Source organism: Pelecanus crispus, chromosome 5 (genome assembly GCF_030463565.1).
Source record: "Pelecanus crispus isolate bPelCri1 chromosome 5, bPelCri1.pri, whole genome shotgun sequence".
Lineage (NCBI taxonomy): Eukaryota > Metazoa > Chordata > Aves > Pelecaniformes > Pelecanidae > Pelecanus > Pelecanus crispus.
Window position 1 is genome coordinate 81,920,945 of NC_134647.1, and position 20,458 is coordinate 81,941,402.

Consider the following 20,458-nt stretch of genomic DNA (forward strand, 5'->3'; position numbering starts at 1 on the left):
GACCCTGCCAGGATCTGACGGAACATGTATAGATAGAATCTACCCACCCACAACAGACAGCGGACACCTACAAGCCCTAGCAGGTTCATCCCTGGAGCAAGGCCAGTTTCTGCGCTTCCTTTTTCGGAAGTGCTTCCTTTGCTCCAGCTGAACAAGTAATACTAGATATGCTGCCGGTTACCCTTTCCATGCTCCTCTCCTGCAGACAGTGGTTGGTAGAGGTTTACTCTGTTACTGTTCTTACTGATGCCACACCGCCTCCTGCTCTGTGTCCATCCTGCAACTCAATTTATTTGTCAGAATGAAGTATCAGCTGAGCAAGCCCTGCCTCATTCCTAGCGTGGGAGCTGAACTGCTGATCAAAGCTTTCAAGCTTGGTTATTATATACCTGCTGATGGCCAGACAAAACACCAAACTATAGATCATGAATACTGCTTCTTCAGCAACTTACTTTCTCATGTATCAGTTAACTTTTTCCCAGTGTTCATCACGATCTTTGATCCTCATGGTGTCTTCCCTGTTTAATGTGTTCTTGAGGTTACCTTTATAAAGAAGACCTCTTCCAGAAGTTCAAGCATGATCTATTTGAATGTTTCCAGAGGTGCTAAGGCACATCTGTAAGTTAGTCATTGACATGAAATAGTACCAAAAGTAAAATGAAATCAAACTACTCAAAAGGAAGTAGTGGGTTTCCTGTATAGTTTTCTAATTTTTTTTTTTTTTTTCTAGTCTTAAATACCCCTTCTGGGGTTAATTCTCCCCTCATCTCACTCACTGTCAGTACTACAGCCCAGAGAAATCTCCCACTACCAGATGTGTTTTTCTGCCAATCCGCTATGACTGCTCACCAGAAACATCAGTTTACTTGCATATCATGAGTGTCCAGGAACATGACCCACTATGCCCTACCTTTCCATTAAAGTTTGTAACCTTTCAGGCAGTGAAATGTTCTGTATCTTTCCCAAACTGGAAGGTATTATTAGAAAAAACAATACTATAAATACCATAAAACAGGCTATTGTCTAGAATAATACAGACAGCTGAGTTAAAAAATGGGTTATCTAGTTACAGCTAAAGTTAAGGGAGTGGAAGGCTACGTAAGTCCAGCTAGCTTTGCATGATCTTTGGTCACAGTAAGCACTGAATCATGTTATGTTAAAGTACATTAAAATACGTGTTTTCTAACAGCGCACTTTGCCCAGTATAGATAAGGTCTCTAACAGTGCCTACAAAGCATCACAGATTCAAAGCCAAGCCTTTTATGAAGGCCACTTTTATTTTCTTACTTTATAAGCTCACCGCTGGCACCATCGCCTGCCCAAGTGTTTGTAAAACACCCGGTATGACTGGAGCACAACACGCTTCACCCGTTGTGGAAGACTGCACAGGCTGGGTGCTGTCAGCGGTCCGTTCTCTGAATGGAGGAGGGGGTATTTACGGAGATACGTGCACAAGAGGAATACCTGGATTTGTGGGTTTTACATTCATAGATATGCACTCTCCTGACATGTGCGGGCAGCCAGAGAGAGGTGTTATCATCTTTTCTGCCTAACATTGCGGGTTGTGCTGCACATACGCCATGCAATAATCTATCACCACTGACTACCACTTACCAAGGCAGAAGGAATTCAATACCAACTAGAAGCTCCGTTTTTGACAAGTCACATTTTTCCTTTCAAAAGCCAATAAACAGCCCCTCTGAAAACGAGAGAACTTGTAGTCGCTCCTTGCACAAATAGATGTTTGCTGCACACAGAAACAGACTTCCCGCACTGCTGATGGAGGCAGAGCTCACTGTCCTGGCTCTTCAGAAAACTGCCTGTAAGCGTCGCAAGAGCCGATTGAGCCCTCCTGAAAACCTGCCCCAGTGCGCTGAGCCGGCCACACAAGCGATGCAGTTGTAAAGAGCAGTTGTGCCTGCTGCAGCAAACGCCCTTGTCACAAAGGTTAAACTGAAGCAGTGATACTGCTGCAGTTATAACAGGGATGGTGCTTCTGCCAAGTGGGAGAAGCACTGTTCCTCCCAGGTAGCTCGTCTTCATGCCATCAGGCTGACCCCTAAGGGTCAGGCTGACCCCTAAGGCTGACCTGAATGCAAGGAGACACAGGATTTACCAGAAGCCCTGCTTACTGGCTGCATTTTCTGCTGCGTATCAAAACAGCCAGGGACTTCTGCACAAGCTGTGACTGGGGAGAAATTCGATGGCAACCCCTGGCTCAGCCTCCAGTCTCCCAGGGTGAAAAATGCCACCCCTCATCACCAAACCAAGTGCTGTCATCTGCTAATGCATAACATCAGCCTGGTTGCTGATTCAGAAAGGGCAGCAAGATGAGATCTGAACTACAGCCCTCTGCAAAGATAGCCAGCCTGCAATATTCAAACCGTCTCAGCATGCAAAGAATTGAGAAGTCAGCCAAGCCACACAGAGACATTTTTTGAGAGGTACTACATCACATGAAAGGACCTTTCCTTGGCAAATCCACAGGGGCAGGTTGCATTGTAGCAAATGCAGCTACTGAAAAAGGATGGCAATAGCATAAAGTGATTAGCATAGGAGACCGTTCAAGGGCAAATCACATTCACTAATGATGACTCTAGTATATTAGCCTGCTGCTGGGTCTGCGCCATCCAAAATAATTTGTTAAAAGATGAAGTTATGGAGACTAGTAAGGCACAGCCGCCTCTTGCAACAGAAATAAAATAGAACAGGGACCCCCTTTGAAACAGAGGCAGCTCGTACTTCACGGTGAGCACTTGCTTATGGCTTCCAGGGTTCTCGACAGGAATCAAGGACCTGTTTCAGTTCTCTTCTGGGCTGCAATGGCCTGCATTTTGGTAGCACAATTTTGGCAATATCCCATGATTGCTATGGTTGGTTGCAATTGTTATTTTGCGTGCACATCTGTAAGTCAAAAAGGCTGTTTAAAGTGATTTTTTTCCAATGTTTATTTTACCAAATGACCAACCATCTTTTTAGCTAGATTCTGAATTCAGATCTCATCTAAATGGCTGTGCAAGGAGTAGTCCATGTTCAGCAACGGCACTCCTTCCCTGTGAGCTAGGGAAGTGCTGTTCTCCCCATTTGTCAGATGGGAAGCAGGAAACACACAGCAGAGCAGGGCTGATTTTCCCGATTTACACAAACTCATTCACGCTTCATCTAGGCTCGTGGTAAGACAGTGAGGAGGCACCGTCCTTATACTTACATTTCATTACTCAGACCACCAAACAACTGGCAAATCCAGTCCACATTTGAAAAATCACTGGTTCTGGATTATAAAAGACAGCTTAAAATGTACAAAGTCCCAAAAGGAAGGTGCAAGCAAGTGGACTCAGCAACTGTCACAACAAACATGTTCTGTAAATATGTTCTGTAACTGGTACAGTAGGACTGTAGATGCCTTTATAATACTGACAGCTAACTGCCAAAAACACCGCCTACCTGTGAGAAATAGCGAATTCCGATGTGTTAGATTTTTTTAAAATTTCTTCCAGTAATGTGAAAAGTCAGAAGAAAATTGAAAAAATATCGATAAGAAATCTTTTTAAATTGTCCTATAAGCAGTGTTTTCAATTATTCAGTAAGACTTTTGTTTCTAAATACCTTCAATAATTTTACTTGACTTCATTCATCTAATACTAATTACCAAAAGTGGTAGATGAAGAGTTGACCATAAGCATATTGGTTAGGTATAAATCTTAATTAAATTTAGTTTAAGGAAAGAGTCTTACTCCCACCTGCACTCTTACTTGTGTCTGACAACCACTAGGAAACTTTACCTTCAGAGAAAAACATGGAAATGTTTCATTAAAATTAGAAAGTGTTGTCCGAGATCGTAAGGAAAGCTTAGGTGTTCTCACAACCTGAAAACAGCTCCAGAGAAACTGTGGAAGAGCAAAGAGGGTTTCTGATGGCTGGGGTGGCAGAATGGCTGGGAAAGGGAATAGCAGCCCTGTGTCAGGGATTTGTGATACTCTTATGTCAGTAAATGCCCAAAACAGTACTAACAAGTTTGGCTGACCCTTGGTTAAGCCATTTTTGCACCATCTAATTTGTCACTTTCCTGAGCACGCTAAGAAATTTGTCAGGTTTTGTCACAGGTTTCATCATGTTGCTTTTGCCGCTCCCCTGGCATTATCGTCCATTGATTATAAGGCCAAAGGAATCTGCATTTTTAAATCTGCAGCGATGGAGGCTGCACTCAGACCTTGTTGCATTAACTGCTTAATATCCCTGTTAAAAACCTCCTCTAGCATGCAGAAATTTCAACTTTCAACATCCAGTCACTGAATTTCATTATCATTTTGCTAAAGTAAAAGGCCTTTTATTGTCAAATGTCTGTTTCTTACAAAGTGTTCCTGAAAAACCACTTAACTGTCTCTTTAGTAAGTTAAGCTCCTTTTGCAGAATACAGTTTCTATTAAATCCTCCTATCATTCTTCTCATAACATTCCAGTCAGGTTTTAGCATCCCTCCTGAAACATTGCCAGCAAAATTAGACAATCTATTCCCCACAACAGTTGCACTCATTCCCAAATACAGAGGAACTTTAAATCTCTTTAGAACATTAGGCACTTTAGCTACAGGTTTGCTATCAGAGTTAATAATCATCTGATTATCCACCATGACTCCCAAGATCTCCTCAGCATCATGAGGTTTCAGGGCAGTGCCTTAATCTGAGGAATTTCATCCTTCCTAAACATATGTTTAGTCATCTTTACTTTTTAGCTCCCACAATCTCTGTGTTCTTGAGCTGGCTTTATGTAAATTCGGTTGCTAATGAAGGTATCAATGAAAAGAATATATCTACTCCATTACCTTTCCCAGAAGTAACATCAAATTAGAGTGACAGAATTTATTTCTCATGTATTGGTATTCACTACATCACTTTCCTTTAATGCATTATTAGATCTTCTGTCAGCCTACCCAACACTCTGCCTGGAACTGATGATGTTAGACTGACAAGCCAAAAATTATCTGGGTCATGCTATCTACCTCTTTTAATAGCAATGCACATTTCTCTCAGGAGTTTTAAACTGCGGTATATGCTACAGAATAAATCAATAACTTTTGTTGAAGACTACACTTCTACTTATTGCACTAAAGAATGGTTAAGAAAAAATTATTCCTCTCCATTCAAGAGAGGATGACATCTGCAAAGGAGAGAAACCGCGGCCAAGGCTTTAAGGTTTTGTGAAAGCAGCTATTACTGCCTCCAAATATCACAGCAGTTCAGTTGGAAAGTAACATAGTTTGTTAGAAGTCCCTAGAAACTCTGACAAACTTTAATATGATGTGGTAGATGTATAAACTGTCTCTTGACTGTGTAGCATTACTTGGTTTTCATTTAATGCAGACCTATGAGCACTAATTCTGATTCCTCATGGTGTTGAGGGGGCAGAAAAAACACAAAAAACTAATTTTGGTGTTCATTCAGCTCTTCTTCAAAATGTTGCCGATTTCTTCTCTACTTCTATACCACAAGTTTCTCTTGCAAGGAGTTTTTCTATGGCAATGAGGATAAGTTGTAAGTTGCCAGCATTTTTTATTCTTGCTTAAAGGAACAAAGAAGAAGTTGATATGATTACATTATTTTCCCAGCCAATATATTAACCCTCAAGCAAGAATTGTCTGATCAAGATACCTCACGGTAAGCCATCACCAGTTGAATCAGATGGGTTTACGTTCAGTTGCTTTCAATCGGTTTCTGTTTTGTGGACAAGTGCCACAGATCAAAACACTGAAGAGTACAAAAGGCCACTTGCAGTTTGATTTAACAAGCGTAGTCTTCCTACTGCACAACCGCACATCAAAATCTCAACCACAGTGAATACTGTACTGTTGTTTTAGCTCTAAGCAGTACTGGTTTTGAATTATAATAATCGTAAACCGGTACTGTCATTTACATTATGTCTCTCATACATGTGAGCCTTAAGGAAAAAAAATAAGATTCACTTTCTTAGAACTACAAAACACATAGGGAGCGGTTTGTCATTTCTGAATCGCAGAGGGCCACTGCAAATGTCTATGTGCCACGTGCAGGCATTATTGTCAGAGACAAAATATGAAACGCTGCTAATGAAGAATTCTCACGATATGCAGAAGCCCAAAGGAACAGAGAGATCTTCATCTATTCCTTCATAATGCCTTGCTATTGATATCAGCCTTGCAAACCAGAGTTTGAAAGGAAAAAAACCAAAAGCCTGATTAGGCAAATCTAACTGTTTTGTAATTAAGCAGATTGGAGGCAGATGCCATCAGAGACTCTGTAAAATTCTAACGTGCTGAGATTAACCCAGGCAGATTACTTATTTAGCCTACAGATAAACGACAATGCGTGACAGATCTCAAACCGTTTATTAATCATCCCACATCTACATGGAACAAGATGGCACCTTGTTCATGAATTGTGGTAAACCTTTTCATTACTCAGGAGGATCCAATTATTTAGAATGCTTAAATGACATAATAATTGGATAATCAAAGATGTACAAACCAAAGAATTAAAATAATTCTTATCCCACTTTCATGTCTGAAACCAAGGGTATCTAGATACTAGAGGTAAGTGTGAATTAGAGAGATTAGTCATTGTCTCACCAGCTAGGAATGTTCTTGTAAATCAGACCAAAGCTTGTTGGCTAATCACTCAAAAGATCAAGTAAGTAAATTAAAGGCAAAACTAGATTAACAAATACAACTAAGATGCTCATCTAGGATAATAGATTGTAGGGTTGAATAATTGTCAGATTCGTTCACAGCATGCAGCTAGAAATATATGGGGGGGAAAAACAGAATAGGAAGAGGATCCAAAAGCATTGATTTAGCAGAGGAGGATTTGTGGCAGTCTCTAGTATATTCGCCTTTCGTACCAAATGTTTTTGACAAGCTGTACTACAGATAGCTTTTATCTTCAGGAATTAGAAAATCACAAGTGAATCAGTACTTCCAAGGAAAGGTTAATTAGAGAATTTAAAGTAATTTTCCAGAAAAGAAACAAGAAGAATCAAGAGTCAAGATGTTTTGTTGATTCACATTTCTCTTTGAAAGCTCTGTGTAACCAGAATAAAATCCTGATTGCTTCAGTCATGCTCATGATCTTTCAAAGTCTGTCCTATAGATCTATTGTATTACTCATGTTGTTTTCAAAACTGGCATTTAATTCCACTCACTCAAAGACAGTCCTACACCATAAGCATTATACATAACACAACCTAAGGGACTGGTATGTAAGGAATATTTTCAGAATGTCCTATCAGCACGTAAAACTGCTCTGAGGGTTTCATAACTGCTTAAACTGGGGGATTCAAACTGCAGTCAGTTTTGACTGCAGCCTGTTGGTGCAGACTGTGCACGCTGAGAGCTGTCACCCTGGAGAACAGGACCTTCCTCACCAAACACCGACAGAGGTAGACAGATTTGCTCGGGCTTTATATGATTAATATAGGAGAGGAGAAAGGCTGAGGATTAGGATAATGTCTAGCAGAAGTGGGAGGAGGAGGTGGAAGAGGCTGAGGCTCGCACAAGGCTTTTTGGAAAGCAGACGCTATCAGTTTGGAGAAAGCGCCAGCCGGCAGCTCAGGTGTTGCCGTCAGTTTTGCTGAAGCTGTCATAATGATAAGGCAATTAAGACAAAAGGCTGCAGTTAAAGGAATGAGGGCTTAGAAGAAGAGTTGGTTTTAACCCCCTAGCAGGAGCCGCTGAACAAACTCATTCCAGTACCTGCATCGGCAGTTCTAATTGCTAATTTGCATACGGTAGCACACAACTGGCAGCGTTAGCTCAGCTCCAGACAACCCAGTTAGCACAAGCACGGGACACTCACACAGCTCTGAAAATCCCCGACACACACCTTCACCTATTTTTCAGGACGGGTCCCAATGTCACTATCTGAACGTAGACAAACTAAGCTAAACGTAGCTAAGAATTGTGGTCACGATGTGTAGAAATTGCTCCTTTTCTGATCTATATTGCATTTCTCTAGAATTCATGCACCTATCTTAAAAAATTGTTTTAACCTAGCTTCAGAAAGCCAGCAATTAGCTCTCCCAATAAGGAGATGTTTCTGAAGTTCTCTGAAGCCAAATGCTTGCTACAAAAGCCATTTTCTGCCTCTGTTAAGAACAGGTAACCCTCAAGACATCTCTTAATTGCAGAAGTTGTTCAATTTGTGGTGGTGATGGGGTACTCTTAAAAAATGCAAATTCATTTTTAACTTATTTAATCTACTATGCTACAACCAGTATTCAAAATAGGAACCTGAAATCACAGCCTGTCAGTATTTTTAATTGAGATATTTACAGAATTATGAAATTAATGAGGGGCTAGGGGATAATATAAGAAATATGCCTATATGATTAAAAGGCATGAAGTTCTTTAGATATGAGCAGCACATATGAAATGAAACTGTGTCAACCATGAAATAAATTCCACACTGGTAAAAAGAATCAGTTCAGAATAATAGGACCTTGCTGTAGGACATTTCTTAGGACTGAAGAGAGCTAAGATCCCTCACAGCTGTGTTTAAGCCGACATTTCCTTCAGATAGATCACTGGGTCCCCAAAAGTGCCTTCCTCTGCTAGCTCGAGGTCCAAATTGATGTTATTGAAGTTGTTTGATCTAACTTCAGCTCTTCAGTTTCTGAGCTATAACATTAAACAACTCAACAATAAATCAATGCAACAGTTAATGAGATTTATGGTATAAATTCCAAGCAATACTTATATAAGTGGCTGTCCCCTAAGAGAATCAAGTGTTAACGTGAACATATACTTCATACAATTGGAGAAAGGGTATTTACATAAAGAACATTCTTGTATCGCAGCAGAAAAAAAATATACATGTATAAATAAATTAATTATTAACTTCTCACTGGTGTTTGAAGTGTAGACTGTGTGAAAAGCTGTTGACACTTACACTGACATGTGGTGTTCCTCCAGCGAAAGGACAGATTACTCTGTGTGCTACTCATTCCTTGGTTCTTCTCCCGTTGCTGACAGTCCACTGGAAACTGAGAATATAAAACTTGCCATACAAGTGGTGAGCAGCCACGAGATAATGACAATTTTTTATTACAATCCTGAGCTGCATTAGCCAAAATAAGTAAGAGAACAGACCAACTCAGTTAAAGGATGACAGCAGTTAACTAAAATTGCTGGAGTGTTCTTGATTTTTCCTTCAAACACCAAAATTAATTGTGTCCAATCCAGTGATGATTACAAGCAAGAAATGTGGATTAAGTTTCTAATGCAAACCCCAACTAACTCCATTGGCTCTCAGTCTGACAATACAGCTAGATCCCCTTTACAGGAAGCTATTATAATACTTTGTGAAATAAGAAATTACCTGACAAGCCCCTTTTCCAGATCAACACTATGCATCAAAACCCTCTTAAAAAAGTCATTTCACCTACAGGTTAATGCAGTGGTGTTACTTTCAGATGTAAAAATGTTTTGCTAAAATAGATGATTAAAATAGTATCCAACTCCAGCCTTCGCAGGCCATCAGTCTCCAGGTGCGTTTGGACAGTGAGAAATCTATACAAAGACTATAATGGATGTCCCAACCAACCAAAGGTCCTGCTCATGAGGCTGAAGAGAAATTTGCAAAGACACTTTTCAGAAATTACATCTACTTAAGTAGTACCCCATGAGCTGCAGATTAGCTTGGCTTTCCTGATGTCACTGGGTAAAGAACTTGTTCACAGCTGAGAAGATATGACAAGAAAAGAGTTTTTATATTCCCCAAAATATTCTTTCATACAATTTTCAGCCAGATTATTTTTTGCATTATTCATGGATAGTAATAAAATATTAACCTTTGATCTGCCAGCAGTGTTTGAAAGGCCTATTCAGCCTTCAGGGGGAAGGGGGAGGCAGGGGGAAAGAGGAAAAAAAAGCCTTCCCCACGTTGTGTTAAATAGTCTGTAAAGGCAAATTTATGTTTAACAGCTTCGTTTACCTAACAGCTTACCACCACTTCCCTTTCTTCCTGCTCCTCCCTCCTCTTCCCGTGCTCTTTCCCCCTCCTTTGCATTTTCCAGTAGCCCCCAGTTCCACCTTCCGCCCTCGTCCTTTACCACTCCTGGGCACCCATCCGACTTCTCTGGGCAATGACGTGACTCGCTAGCTCACCACAGCCACCTTTTTGCTTGGTTCGCTCCCTGCCAGCTTAGCGAGCGGATTCAGTGAGCAGCCAGCCAAGGAAGCTGTGGGAATACGTGTCCAAAACTGAGAGAGAGAGAAGCAGGATGCCTCTTCTGGGCACCACACAGCCATTATATCAGTTCAGACTTCTCATGTAATTTCACCCTAAGTGAATACCAAGCAATATCATATCACTCAGAGGACCCGCTTCAGATTCAGGTGAAAAGAAGGAAGATAATATTACCTTTCTGGTAAAAAAATGTAGCTATGAAGCAGGTCTGAAATCCTGACAATCAAAACAAATCTTACAAGAACAATCAAGGAAACCATATTAGACCAGGTTTTTTTGCTCCCAGTTAATAATCACCACTCTAAGGTAAGGGGTTAAGTAAATACACAGCGCTATGAAAAGCAGAAGTGAAATACTTCAATCTGTTGAAAAACAGAAGTCGGTGACATACACCCGCAGGCATCCGGATGACTATTCAGCTTCAGCTGCTTGCGCCGCATCGCTTGGCGCTCCACGCAGCCGGCGGCAGCCGTTCGGTCAGGGTCCCCGTGTTATTCAGATGACCTACCCAGCACTGCAAACGAACAGGGGACAGCTGAAGTCAACAGTTCGAATGACTGACAAGAGTTTTTCCCAGCCACTGCTTCCAAGTAACAAACTCCTCAGCAAAAAAAATAGGTCGTCTTCACGGAAGAAAACAGGCCTGTATTTGCAACAAGACTCACCTGCCATAAATATTCTTATCAGCCTTGCTAACAATAAAGTTTTGCATAATCTTATCACGGTTTTTTTTTTTCCCACTAATACTTGGAAAGGCTTACGCAAAACAAATTGTATGTGGGATATTTTCTGCCCACCCACACCGCAGGATACCGAGTATCTGGAAGCACAGGAAGGATTGCCAGAGTCTGAAGTCATTGTGTTTTCACAGCAGTTTCAAGTTTCAGAAAAATAGCTAAGCATATATGCTTATTATACACGTCAGTATAAGGTCTCTCGTGGTCCCTGGACCGCTGTGGCAAGGCAAGCCCGAGGCCTGCAAGATGGAGGCGCTCCTCAGCAGCTCACTGCCGGAGAGTCGCATTTCCTCCATCTTCTCTCGCTGCTCATCTCCCAGCCAGAACCCCATTCCTCAGCACAGGAAGGACACGGAGCTGCTGGAGCGGGGCCAGGGGAGGCCACAGAAATGCCCCGAGGGCCGGAGCCCCTCTGCTGCGGGGCCAGGCTGGGGGGGCTGGGGGTGCTCAGCCTGGAGAGGAGGGGGCTGCGGGGAGGCCTGAGTGCGGCCTGGCAGTGCTGAGAGGGGCTGCAGGAAGGGGGGGGCAAGCTTTTAGCAAGGCCTGTGGTGACAGGACAAGGAGCGATGGGTTTAAACTAAAGAAGAACAGATTTAGACTGGGTATAAGGAAGAAATGTTTCACGCTGAGGGTGGTGAGGCAGTGGCCCAGGTTGCCCAGAGAGGCGGTGGAGGCCCCATCCCTGGGAACATCCCAGGCCAGGTTGGACGGGGCTCTGAGCACCCTGGGCTGGTTAAAGCTGTCCCTGGCACTGCAGGGGCTGGGCTGGGTGGGCTCTAAGGGTCCCTTCCCACCCAGAGCATTCTGTGATTCTATGATTCCTTCTTACTCCCTAATGCCACCGCTCCTCTCGTCTCCCACTGAGCCTGTTCAGCTCACTGGCATAGCAGGCACTCACGGATTTGGGGGTTGAGGTTTGGGGTTGTTTCTTTTTTCATTACTTTCCTGACAGATTAGCAAATTCAGTTGTTTCACAGAGTAGTCAGAGGAAGGAAAGTGGCTGGAAAATGTGGCTGGAAGTGTGGGCGGAGAAAGCGGCAATCCGTCTTTGCTCTGCTGAGGGCTATCAGATAAGGTCGGTCCCACCTCACAGAGCACCCAAGCCCCAGCGCTCAGGGTAGACCTGGCTCGGGGTAGACCTGGCTACAGGCACGGGCTCGTTCGGCAGCTTCCCAGGGGAGGAGGGCGAGCGCTCTGCCCACGCCTCGGGAGATGGGAATCAACTGATGCAACCTACACAGCCTTCATTCCTCAGCCTGCAAACAAGAGGCTGACCATTAGGGCAACTGGCTGAATGGCTTCACCGCCTCCAGCCTTGTCCCTGCCTCTTCTGCACCGCCCCGCTCCCCAGCTCCGGCTGCAGAGGAAAGATTTTCTCCTCAGGAATTCCTGCTTCAGCTCTGTCTTCTAGACCAAACCATCTATACTTTCAAGGCTTCCACAAGCAGCCCCAGTACTCAGAGAAACCACACCTGGCACTAAGCGTTCACAAAAATATGTCTGCAAGGCCCTAATTTTGCTCTGCAATCCTGCTGAGGCCTATTAGACCCAAACCCCACCATTGTTCTCTTGGTGTTCTCCGAGAGCATCAGAAAACAAAAATCAGAAGAACACGTCATGCAGTTTACCTTGCTATGGACAGCATGGCACCCATGTGGGTTTTGTTACTTTCCTCAGGATTTGGCCCTGGTTAATGTGGTATTTGTTTCGTTTAATGAAACACAACCAAACTACACAATATCTAAAGCTGGTTCTCAGAGCCCTGCTAAAAATTCCCCACACAGTTGGCTGGGTAGGATTTAAAACTCTGCACTATTCTTAGAAGTGTGTATCTACAGCAGTCGGAAAATGCTGGGTTGCAAGCGATGCATTCCACAACATGTTTGAGGCTCTGATCCTGAGTATTTCAGACTCTTTGTGGTTTTATTTACTTCAGTTTACAATTTAAAAAAAAAAAAAAAAAAACCCAAACACAATCCTATTGCTTATCTAGGCACCTGAACACATTCTGTTAAGAATCTCACATTTAATATCACCACAGTAATTACACTTAAACTATTCACTGAAGTGTGATTTTTAAATGAGAGACAACAGAGTTTGTTAAAGCTGCTTTGGAAAGCCTCCCACGTTAGGAGTTTCATCAAAACATTTCCAAAATACATGAGGCCAAGAATTGACAAGTGTCTGGGAACATGAAAGAGGCTACAAAAAAACATGTTTAACTGATTAAAAAATAATGAATAGACTTCGACAAAGTTCACTGTGTAATTTTAGAAAATAGGGGCGAGATGATCTGTATTTAGCACAATAGCATTTACAGCCAGGCTCCACCGTGCGTATAACACATACCTACCACGGAGGAGACGGCGGAGCCTGTGCTGCATTCTGAAACTTCTCTATAATATCAAAAGATATCTGACAAGCAGATTTATTATAAAATATGATTAAAATAACCGATGTTTTAAAAGCAATTGAAGGCAATGACCAACAGCTGTTTCTTTAGTTTGATTTTTAAAGACTTAATATATTCATAGTTATGAATAGCAACAGGAAGGGAGTTGTACCAACACAAACAGAATAGTTCAACGCTTTTCCTCCCAGAGATTCAGGGTGTGTGTCTACTCAAACAAGTAAAGAAGGTAGAATTTAGCTTCGTAAAACTGTACAAAACTGAGATACTCGGATATTGTTTTGCCTCAGTGAGAGGACCCAAGAAATTAGTTATATTAAAAGACCTATCTAGTAGGGAATTACTTCGCCCAAATTGGCCTTCAAGGCAAAATTTTAATCCCTCCTGAGAGCTGGTAGAGGTTTGTTATGAACTTCCTCTAAGATCCTAAAAATGTACACTTTTTGTTATAATTTCTAATATTGTATAATTTGATGGAGGGACATGAGGCTCCCCCCGCCATTTATCACATAACTTTAAGCATACTAACATAATCTGGACTCTGACTAAAGTATAAAAGAAAGCATCTTAAATTATATTCACCTGATAAGGGTCAGGCAATCCCACATGCTAAGCAGGTCATTAGATTAAAGATTTAGTGACCAGCAGAAACTGAGAGGCTAGAAAGCTATAGATGTACGGGCCACAGAAGGAAAACAAGCAATGAGAAAGTCTCCCGTAGACGATGCCACACACACATAGTCTGGTAGTTATACATACCCCTAGATGCAATATTTAAATGTGTACAAGTACCCACAGAGATACCTAACATCTTTACTAATAACTAATAATCTTTATATGTGTATAAAAATATACATTTGCATATATACACATACTCATGTATATAAAATTATATTCTGGGGATAGTTCTTAACTTTGTCTCCCTAGGTTATCCTCACTTTAAAGCTTTTTTCCCTGTTAACACCACACACATTTTTCATGAAACACCTTCCAGTTTAGCTTGGAATTTATGACTTGAAGGATACATGAAATTATGTTATTTATAATATGAAGGAAATCAGGTTAAAGTAAAATAAATTTCATGTGAGAACGCTGCTTCTGGCTAGTATTCTTTCCCTGGACTTCAAGCCCTTTATTTATGGCTAAGTTTTCCATCACTGAGAAGTGTAACTGTCTTAAGCTTTTTAGCCAAAAAAAAAAAAAAAATAGCAGCATGATGAACCCCAGAAGAGTTCCTTAGCTGGATGCATCCTAGACAAAAGCTGTTTGCTGCTTACTGTGCAACATTCATGCACTGTTGACTGAAACAGCTGGAAGTACTTTGCAGACTAACAGTGGAAATGGCCTCCAGAACCAACCTTTGAGTGAGACAAATGAACCTTGTTTCTTTTGGGAAATAACATACAGCTATAAGGAGAAAGTCTCTCTGGGGAAAAAAAAAAAAAAAAAGTGTTTTGGGAGCAACTGCCCAAAGGCTTGAGTTGTCTATTTGTATGCATTTCATCTGGAATAAACAAAAGCTTTTAGGTCTTCAAATTTCTATTTCTTGTTGGTTTATTTTTCACCTTTAAAATGCAAAATCTCAGTTCTAGCTGGAGAAGAGACCATTTCTCAATCAGCTGAGGCATCCCAGACACCAGACCTTCGGGTCAATTGACAGGACGCTGGGGTAGAGATTTTCAATGAGGGACTTTCTATAAAATTTATCTCCTCTCCATTCCTCTGCTGTCAGAGATTCAAGGCTACATGCAGACAGATGCATAGTGGCAGTACATTCGCTCGCTGTAAGAATATAAAATTCACTTTGATACCAAGTCCAAAGCGCCCTTTTCCTGTTTCAAACACAGCTACAGAAGGCAGCTCATCGTGAAGCAAAATAATCAGACTAGTTAAGATGAACAAAATGGTGATTCATGACCTCGGTAACCACTCTTTCCAGAAAGTATAGGCTCTGTTTTCAACTGATAGCGATCTGATCAACTCCATTCATTTCAAACTCACTTTTTCAAGAAGTGAAAGCTTCTTGCTCCTTAGCTTTAATGAGGTGTGTCTTCTTAGAAGCAATTGTTTGCTACTACAATAATCTATAACTCACTGTACATGTGTTACCTTAGGTTAATGGTTTGTTTCAAAAGAAATCCCAGTGCAATGAGTAAGAGTAGAAATGAGGATGCTTTTCTTTGTAGAGCATGGCCAGGGACAGCCGCTACAGTTCTGAGGTGATAGGATTTCTCTATGCCAATACTCTGACTTTGCTCCAGAAATGGACAACAGAACTTGCATTTCCAGCTGCGAAAGTGCTTCTGTGGTCCTACTTCTCGATTTTGGTTCAGGATGTTGCATTCTTCTAAATTCCCACCCATTTTTTTTTTTTAAGACTTCCTAATGCAACTGTTTCACCTTGTTCTTTAGATTCCCATTATTACTCCTACATTAGGTACCCAGTGCAAAATTGAAATGAACAAAGGAAGAAGTGAAGCCAAAAAAAATCCAACCTGTATGACTCATCATGTGATACAACAAACATTTTCTGTATAGCTCAGAGAATCTGTTCTACCAAAAGAAATATATACAGTTGCCAGTTATAGAAACACAGGCTAACACATTATTCTTCCAAAAGCTATCCTTTTTTTTTTTTTTTTTTTTTTTTTTTTTTTTTTTTGCTTAAACTTGCAGAATAGGTAGATGGTTTCCTCTGGGTATATTTCTGGCAGGCAAGTTCTGAAAAACCTTGTTCCAAGAATCCCGTGGACTGAAAACACAGCTGTTCAGATTGGGTGATCGCCCTACAACACCGTGGCTACTCCTATTGGTGAAGCAGGCTTAAGGGGCAGACAAAATGACAGCTGGCCCATTTCTTCTCTTGCACATAAATCCCATTTAGAATAGGATTAAGACAACTAGAAAACAACCTATTGACTGAACAACAAATCCTGCCTAGCAAGGGGATAAATATGATTTAAACAATTTGAAGTGTTTAAAGTGGGCTTTAAATACTTTCTTAATAATGGTCACTTAAAAAGGGAAGCAACATTTTAGAAACCATCTTCAGGTTACTTCAAAATATGGGGGTTTACATTAGGGAAAGACATGTTAAATACTTCTCTGGTCCATAAATATGTAACATCCACAAGTAAGGTTTTTAAAATCATTTAAATAATTTTGGAGTATGAAGTTAGCAAAATATTTTAGACCATAAAAATTCAAAGCAACGCAATCCCATTGATTCTAATTGGACTTGAAATACTGATCTCATTTCTCCACCCATTGAGAATGGAATCCCATTTATATCGGAGTACAGATTCCGGCCCAGAACAGACTTCCTTATTTCTGATGTAATCATTTGCTGCTTTAAATATTTTCAAACATTTTGAGTCCACATATGCACTTAAATTTTAAGATTAACTTCGCAGAAGACAAAGATGAAATAAGTTTGGGGGTTTTTTTCAAAGTATAATAAGGCAGGCTATATAACTTATGAAAGATTAAACAGAAACACTGTCTCTCTATTGGCTTCTGCAGCAAGAATATAATTCAGTGGTTGAACTTATTCTCAAATCCATAAACTGAACGCATTTAAATTCCCATGTAATCTGTCTCTTGATATACCTCAGTACACTTGCCTTTGAAGTTCACATTTGCTTTTATGTGGTAATTTTTTTTAATTTCAGGTGCTGACCATATGAGGCATATATTAATATTAAAAAAAAAAAAAACCCAACAAAAAACCAAACCTTCACTGCGGAATAAAACATGGGGTCTTTGCAAGTTTGAACAAAACCTCAGGGTGGATCACAGTATAAACAAAGCATTAATGCATCCTTAATCCCAGTGTGGAGGGCGATAGTCTGCTTGCGTATGTGGATGAGTGATGACATACTAGGAAGGTGGAAACTGAAATTAAATATCTATTCCTATTGAATTATGAGGATGTAACTTCACCACCAAGTGTTCAATTCTGTAAGATCTCAGAGTTTGCTAGCAATGAGCCTGATTTGCCACCGAGATTCAGGTCACTGTACTGACATGTCAAGTAAAGCCCCTCACCAAATCCTGCTGAGTTTAGTCAGCTCGGTGAATTAGCAGGAAAAAAGCCAAGCATGCTGACCGACTCTCCTGCCCGTGTCCTTACAAAGACTTAAGTTACATGATACTGAGGGTAACAAAGGGATTCCAGATTCACATTACATCTTTATGCTGTTTGAATTCACCTTTGTCTTGATTAGAATTTTTTCCACAACTGGATTTTAATAGAGGCAGTTCCGCTTTTTTTTTTCCCTGGAACTGGATTTTAATAGAGGCAGTTCCACTTCTTTTGCAAGTTTCCTAGACTGATTTTGGAAGGCTGACTCCCACTCGTAATTGGAAAGGTCAAAATGTACGCCATCCCTTAAGGAGTATAATGCTGTTTTCAGCAGAAGTCCACAGCAAAAAAAAAAAAAAAACCTTCAAGTCAGCTGAATGGAAATCCAGCGTGAGAGCCACTGGCATTTTAGACTCAACTTGGTAACACTGAAATGATGATCCTGAAATCCTTACTTAGACAAAGCTCCCCCTGAGTCCCAGATAGCTGACCGGTAATTGCAGAGATTAACGCTTGCATTCAAAGACAGACCTGATCGCTTAAAGTTTATTTTACTTTAGGTTAGCAATTCTAAAACATTCTTGCAGCTATGAATACAGCTTCTCTAAAAATTTAGGAAACTAAATTAAAACCGCCATCTCAAAAAACCCCATGCCATCTGCAGTGCTGACATTACAACAGGTTAAAACACACAGGTGAAATAAGTTTCATAAGAAATAGGAATATTTAACAAGTTCAAAATATCTGTTTATCCCCAGAAGCATACACAAAGGGAAGAAGGAGAAATAGGAACGTAATAAAAGTTTACTTCTACCACAGTCCTGGAAGATTCTGGTTTGGGCATTTAACAGTTAAAGAAGCAATGGCACGCTAACTGAGCACATTAAAACAAAGAGCTGGCAGCTTCTGAAGGAAAAGGGCTTGTGCTCCACTGTTCCAACTTGTCAGTCAACTCATGCCAGCACTCTCCACGTCTGCCTCCTCTACACACCCTCATTACATGTGTCTGTCTGGACTGATCTGCTCATCTGTTCAGGGACTCTCCTGACAAGTCAAAAATTCTGCCGCCTTCTGCTCCGGAATTGGATCATATCAGCTCAGCTTTTTTTGTAGCTCCACCAGGAGGCTTTTTGCTTATGGTCTCATTCCATTTTCCTTCACCACTTGTCTGTTTTTGATTTCTAGAATGGAGGAAGCCGAATTGCTGAAAGAAAGATTCCAGGCCATAACAGTAAGTGCTTATAGTTATAACTCGCTATTTAAAAAAAAAAAAAAAAAGGCTTAGAAGTAGTATTGTGTTATGAGCTACCGTGCATTTTCTGAAGAATGATTTATCCCAGGACAGAGAAAGAGAGACACTTACGTCTGCTTGAAATTCTTACTTTTTAATTCTGGCTTATAAGCTCTTGCTTTAAGACAGCAAAGTTGCCTGTACTGACTTTATTATGGGTTGTATTGCACTTTCTAATTAGATTCAAAGCAGTGAAAGTATGTGTGCAAATCACTACTGGACAGTCTAAAATACATATTACTATCATCACAACTGAATGTTTGCCTGAAGGACAGCAGGTCAAAAGGCAGCTAGAGAATTCCAGAATAAATCAATTTTCCCATTTCACAACAAAACTGAGAGATGAAAGATTTTTGGGTTTGCACTGTGGAATTAAATACAGTTCCTGAATTATTGATGATCTATTGCCAATATTGCTGTCTAAAAAGTAAAAGAGGAGAAGCTTGGATTAAGCAAATTCCTACCTGTCGGTTTTCAGAGAAGAGGAAAAAAAAAAAAAAAGGGCTCCGTGAAGTTTATGCTGAAGACATTAGAAAACATTTTCAGTTTCTCTTCTAAAGGGAAATCTGATTCAAAAGATTTAGTGTTTTAAAGGAACTACTGAGTTATTTTTTAAAAGGAATATAACCTGATGTAACAAAAATGGCTGAATCCAAATTCTCCTCTGATTTGATCTCCACTGAAACCTATTCAGTTACAAAAGAATTAAACCGAAACAAAATTTGGCCCTTTGGGATGAAAGGAAAACTGCAGAAGGATCACTCACTGTCACAGGCAATCTTTAAAAACAAATAATGGGAACAAAAAGGTATTTTTCACACTCTTAGCATGATAGATTAGTTGTGAAACAAACACTACTGGCTGAATAAATGGTGGGCAGAGTTAAAAAATACCTTATTGGCACCAAAATACATGTGAGAAGGCGTAACAGGAAATCTACAGAGGTTGAATAGGTTGGGTTTTCATTTGGTTGGGTTTTAATTATGACACCTGATACAAGCCAACAGGCCCATTTATCGTCTTTACTTGAGACCTGACTCAAGCCCACAATGAGGCAAATTGAAATGTTTTAGAGGGTTTAGAGTACGTTTCTTTGTTTAACTGTAATGGTGTTTGAACCAGACTCATAACCTGGACTTTGTCTCTAGCGTATGGGCTCAAAAGATAAGAAATGTTTTGGCGCTCCAGAGAAGCCCGGGCCTTGCAATGGTTTATGCTTCCCGGTGTCTGGCAGGAGGAATGGGGCAGCACGCTTGCCTGGGGAGGACCCCGACGAACGTGCCGGGGTTAGGGTCCTCTGGCTGCATCTTCGCCTCCAGACAAATACCGGAGAAGTATTTTTATAAGAAACTGCGACAGCTTCCAGTGTCTTGCATTACAGGAAATAGGAAGTCATATTTGGGTTCTAGCCATGACTTCATTTATTACACTTGCTGCATAAAGGAACTATGCTCTCTACTTTCATCAGTTGAGAGCATTTAATTGAAACACTCAGTGTATTTGTTATAACCCACTGCAGAAATGAAGGAGCCTACCTACAGTGAATTTATCATCAGGTTTAAGGATCTGCACTACAAGTTGTCTAAGAAAACCATACGTTACAATTAGAACTGCCAGTTACTCAGTGGCTCTGGGAAGGTTTGTCCCAAGCAACGTATCTGGCAATTTCCAGTGCTACCTACAAGACGTACGTTGGAAAGAATCTAAGAGAGGATAGCAA

At 40.8% G+C, this 20,458-nt stretch overlaps 1 protein-coding gene across 1 annotated transcript in view; it reads left to right on the forward strand.

The window, feature by feature from the left end:
- The window catches only part of PALMD (palmdelphin), a 56,750-nt gene that overhangs the window by 9,919 nt on the left and 26,373 nt on the right, over nucleotides 1–20,458 (forward strand). The window contains exon 2 of the mRNA XM_009490658.2: nucleotides 18,633–18,678. Coding sequence (XP_009488933.2) covers nucleotides 18,633–18,678 — 46 coding nt within the window. The remainder of the gene's footprint in view (nucleotides 1–18,632; nucleotides 18,679–20,458) is intronic.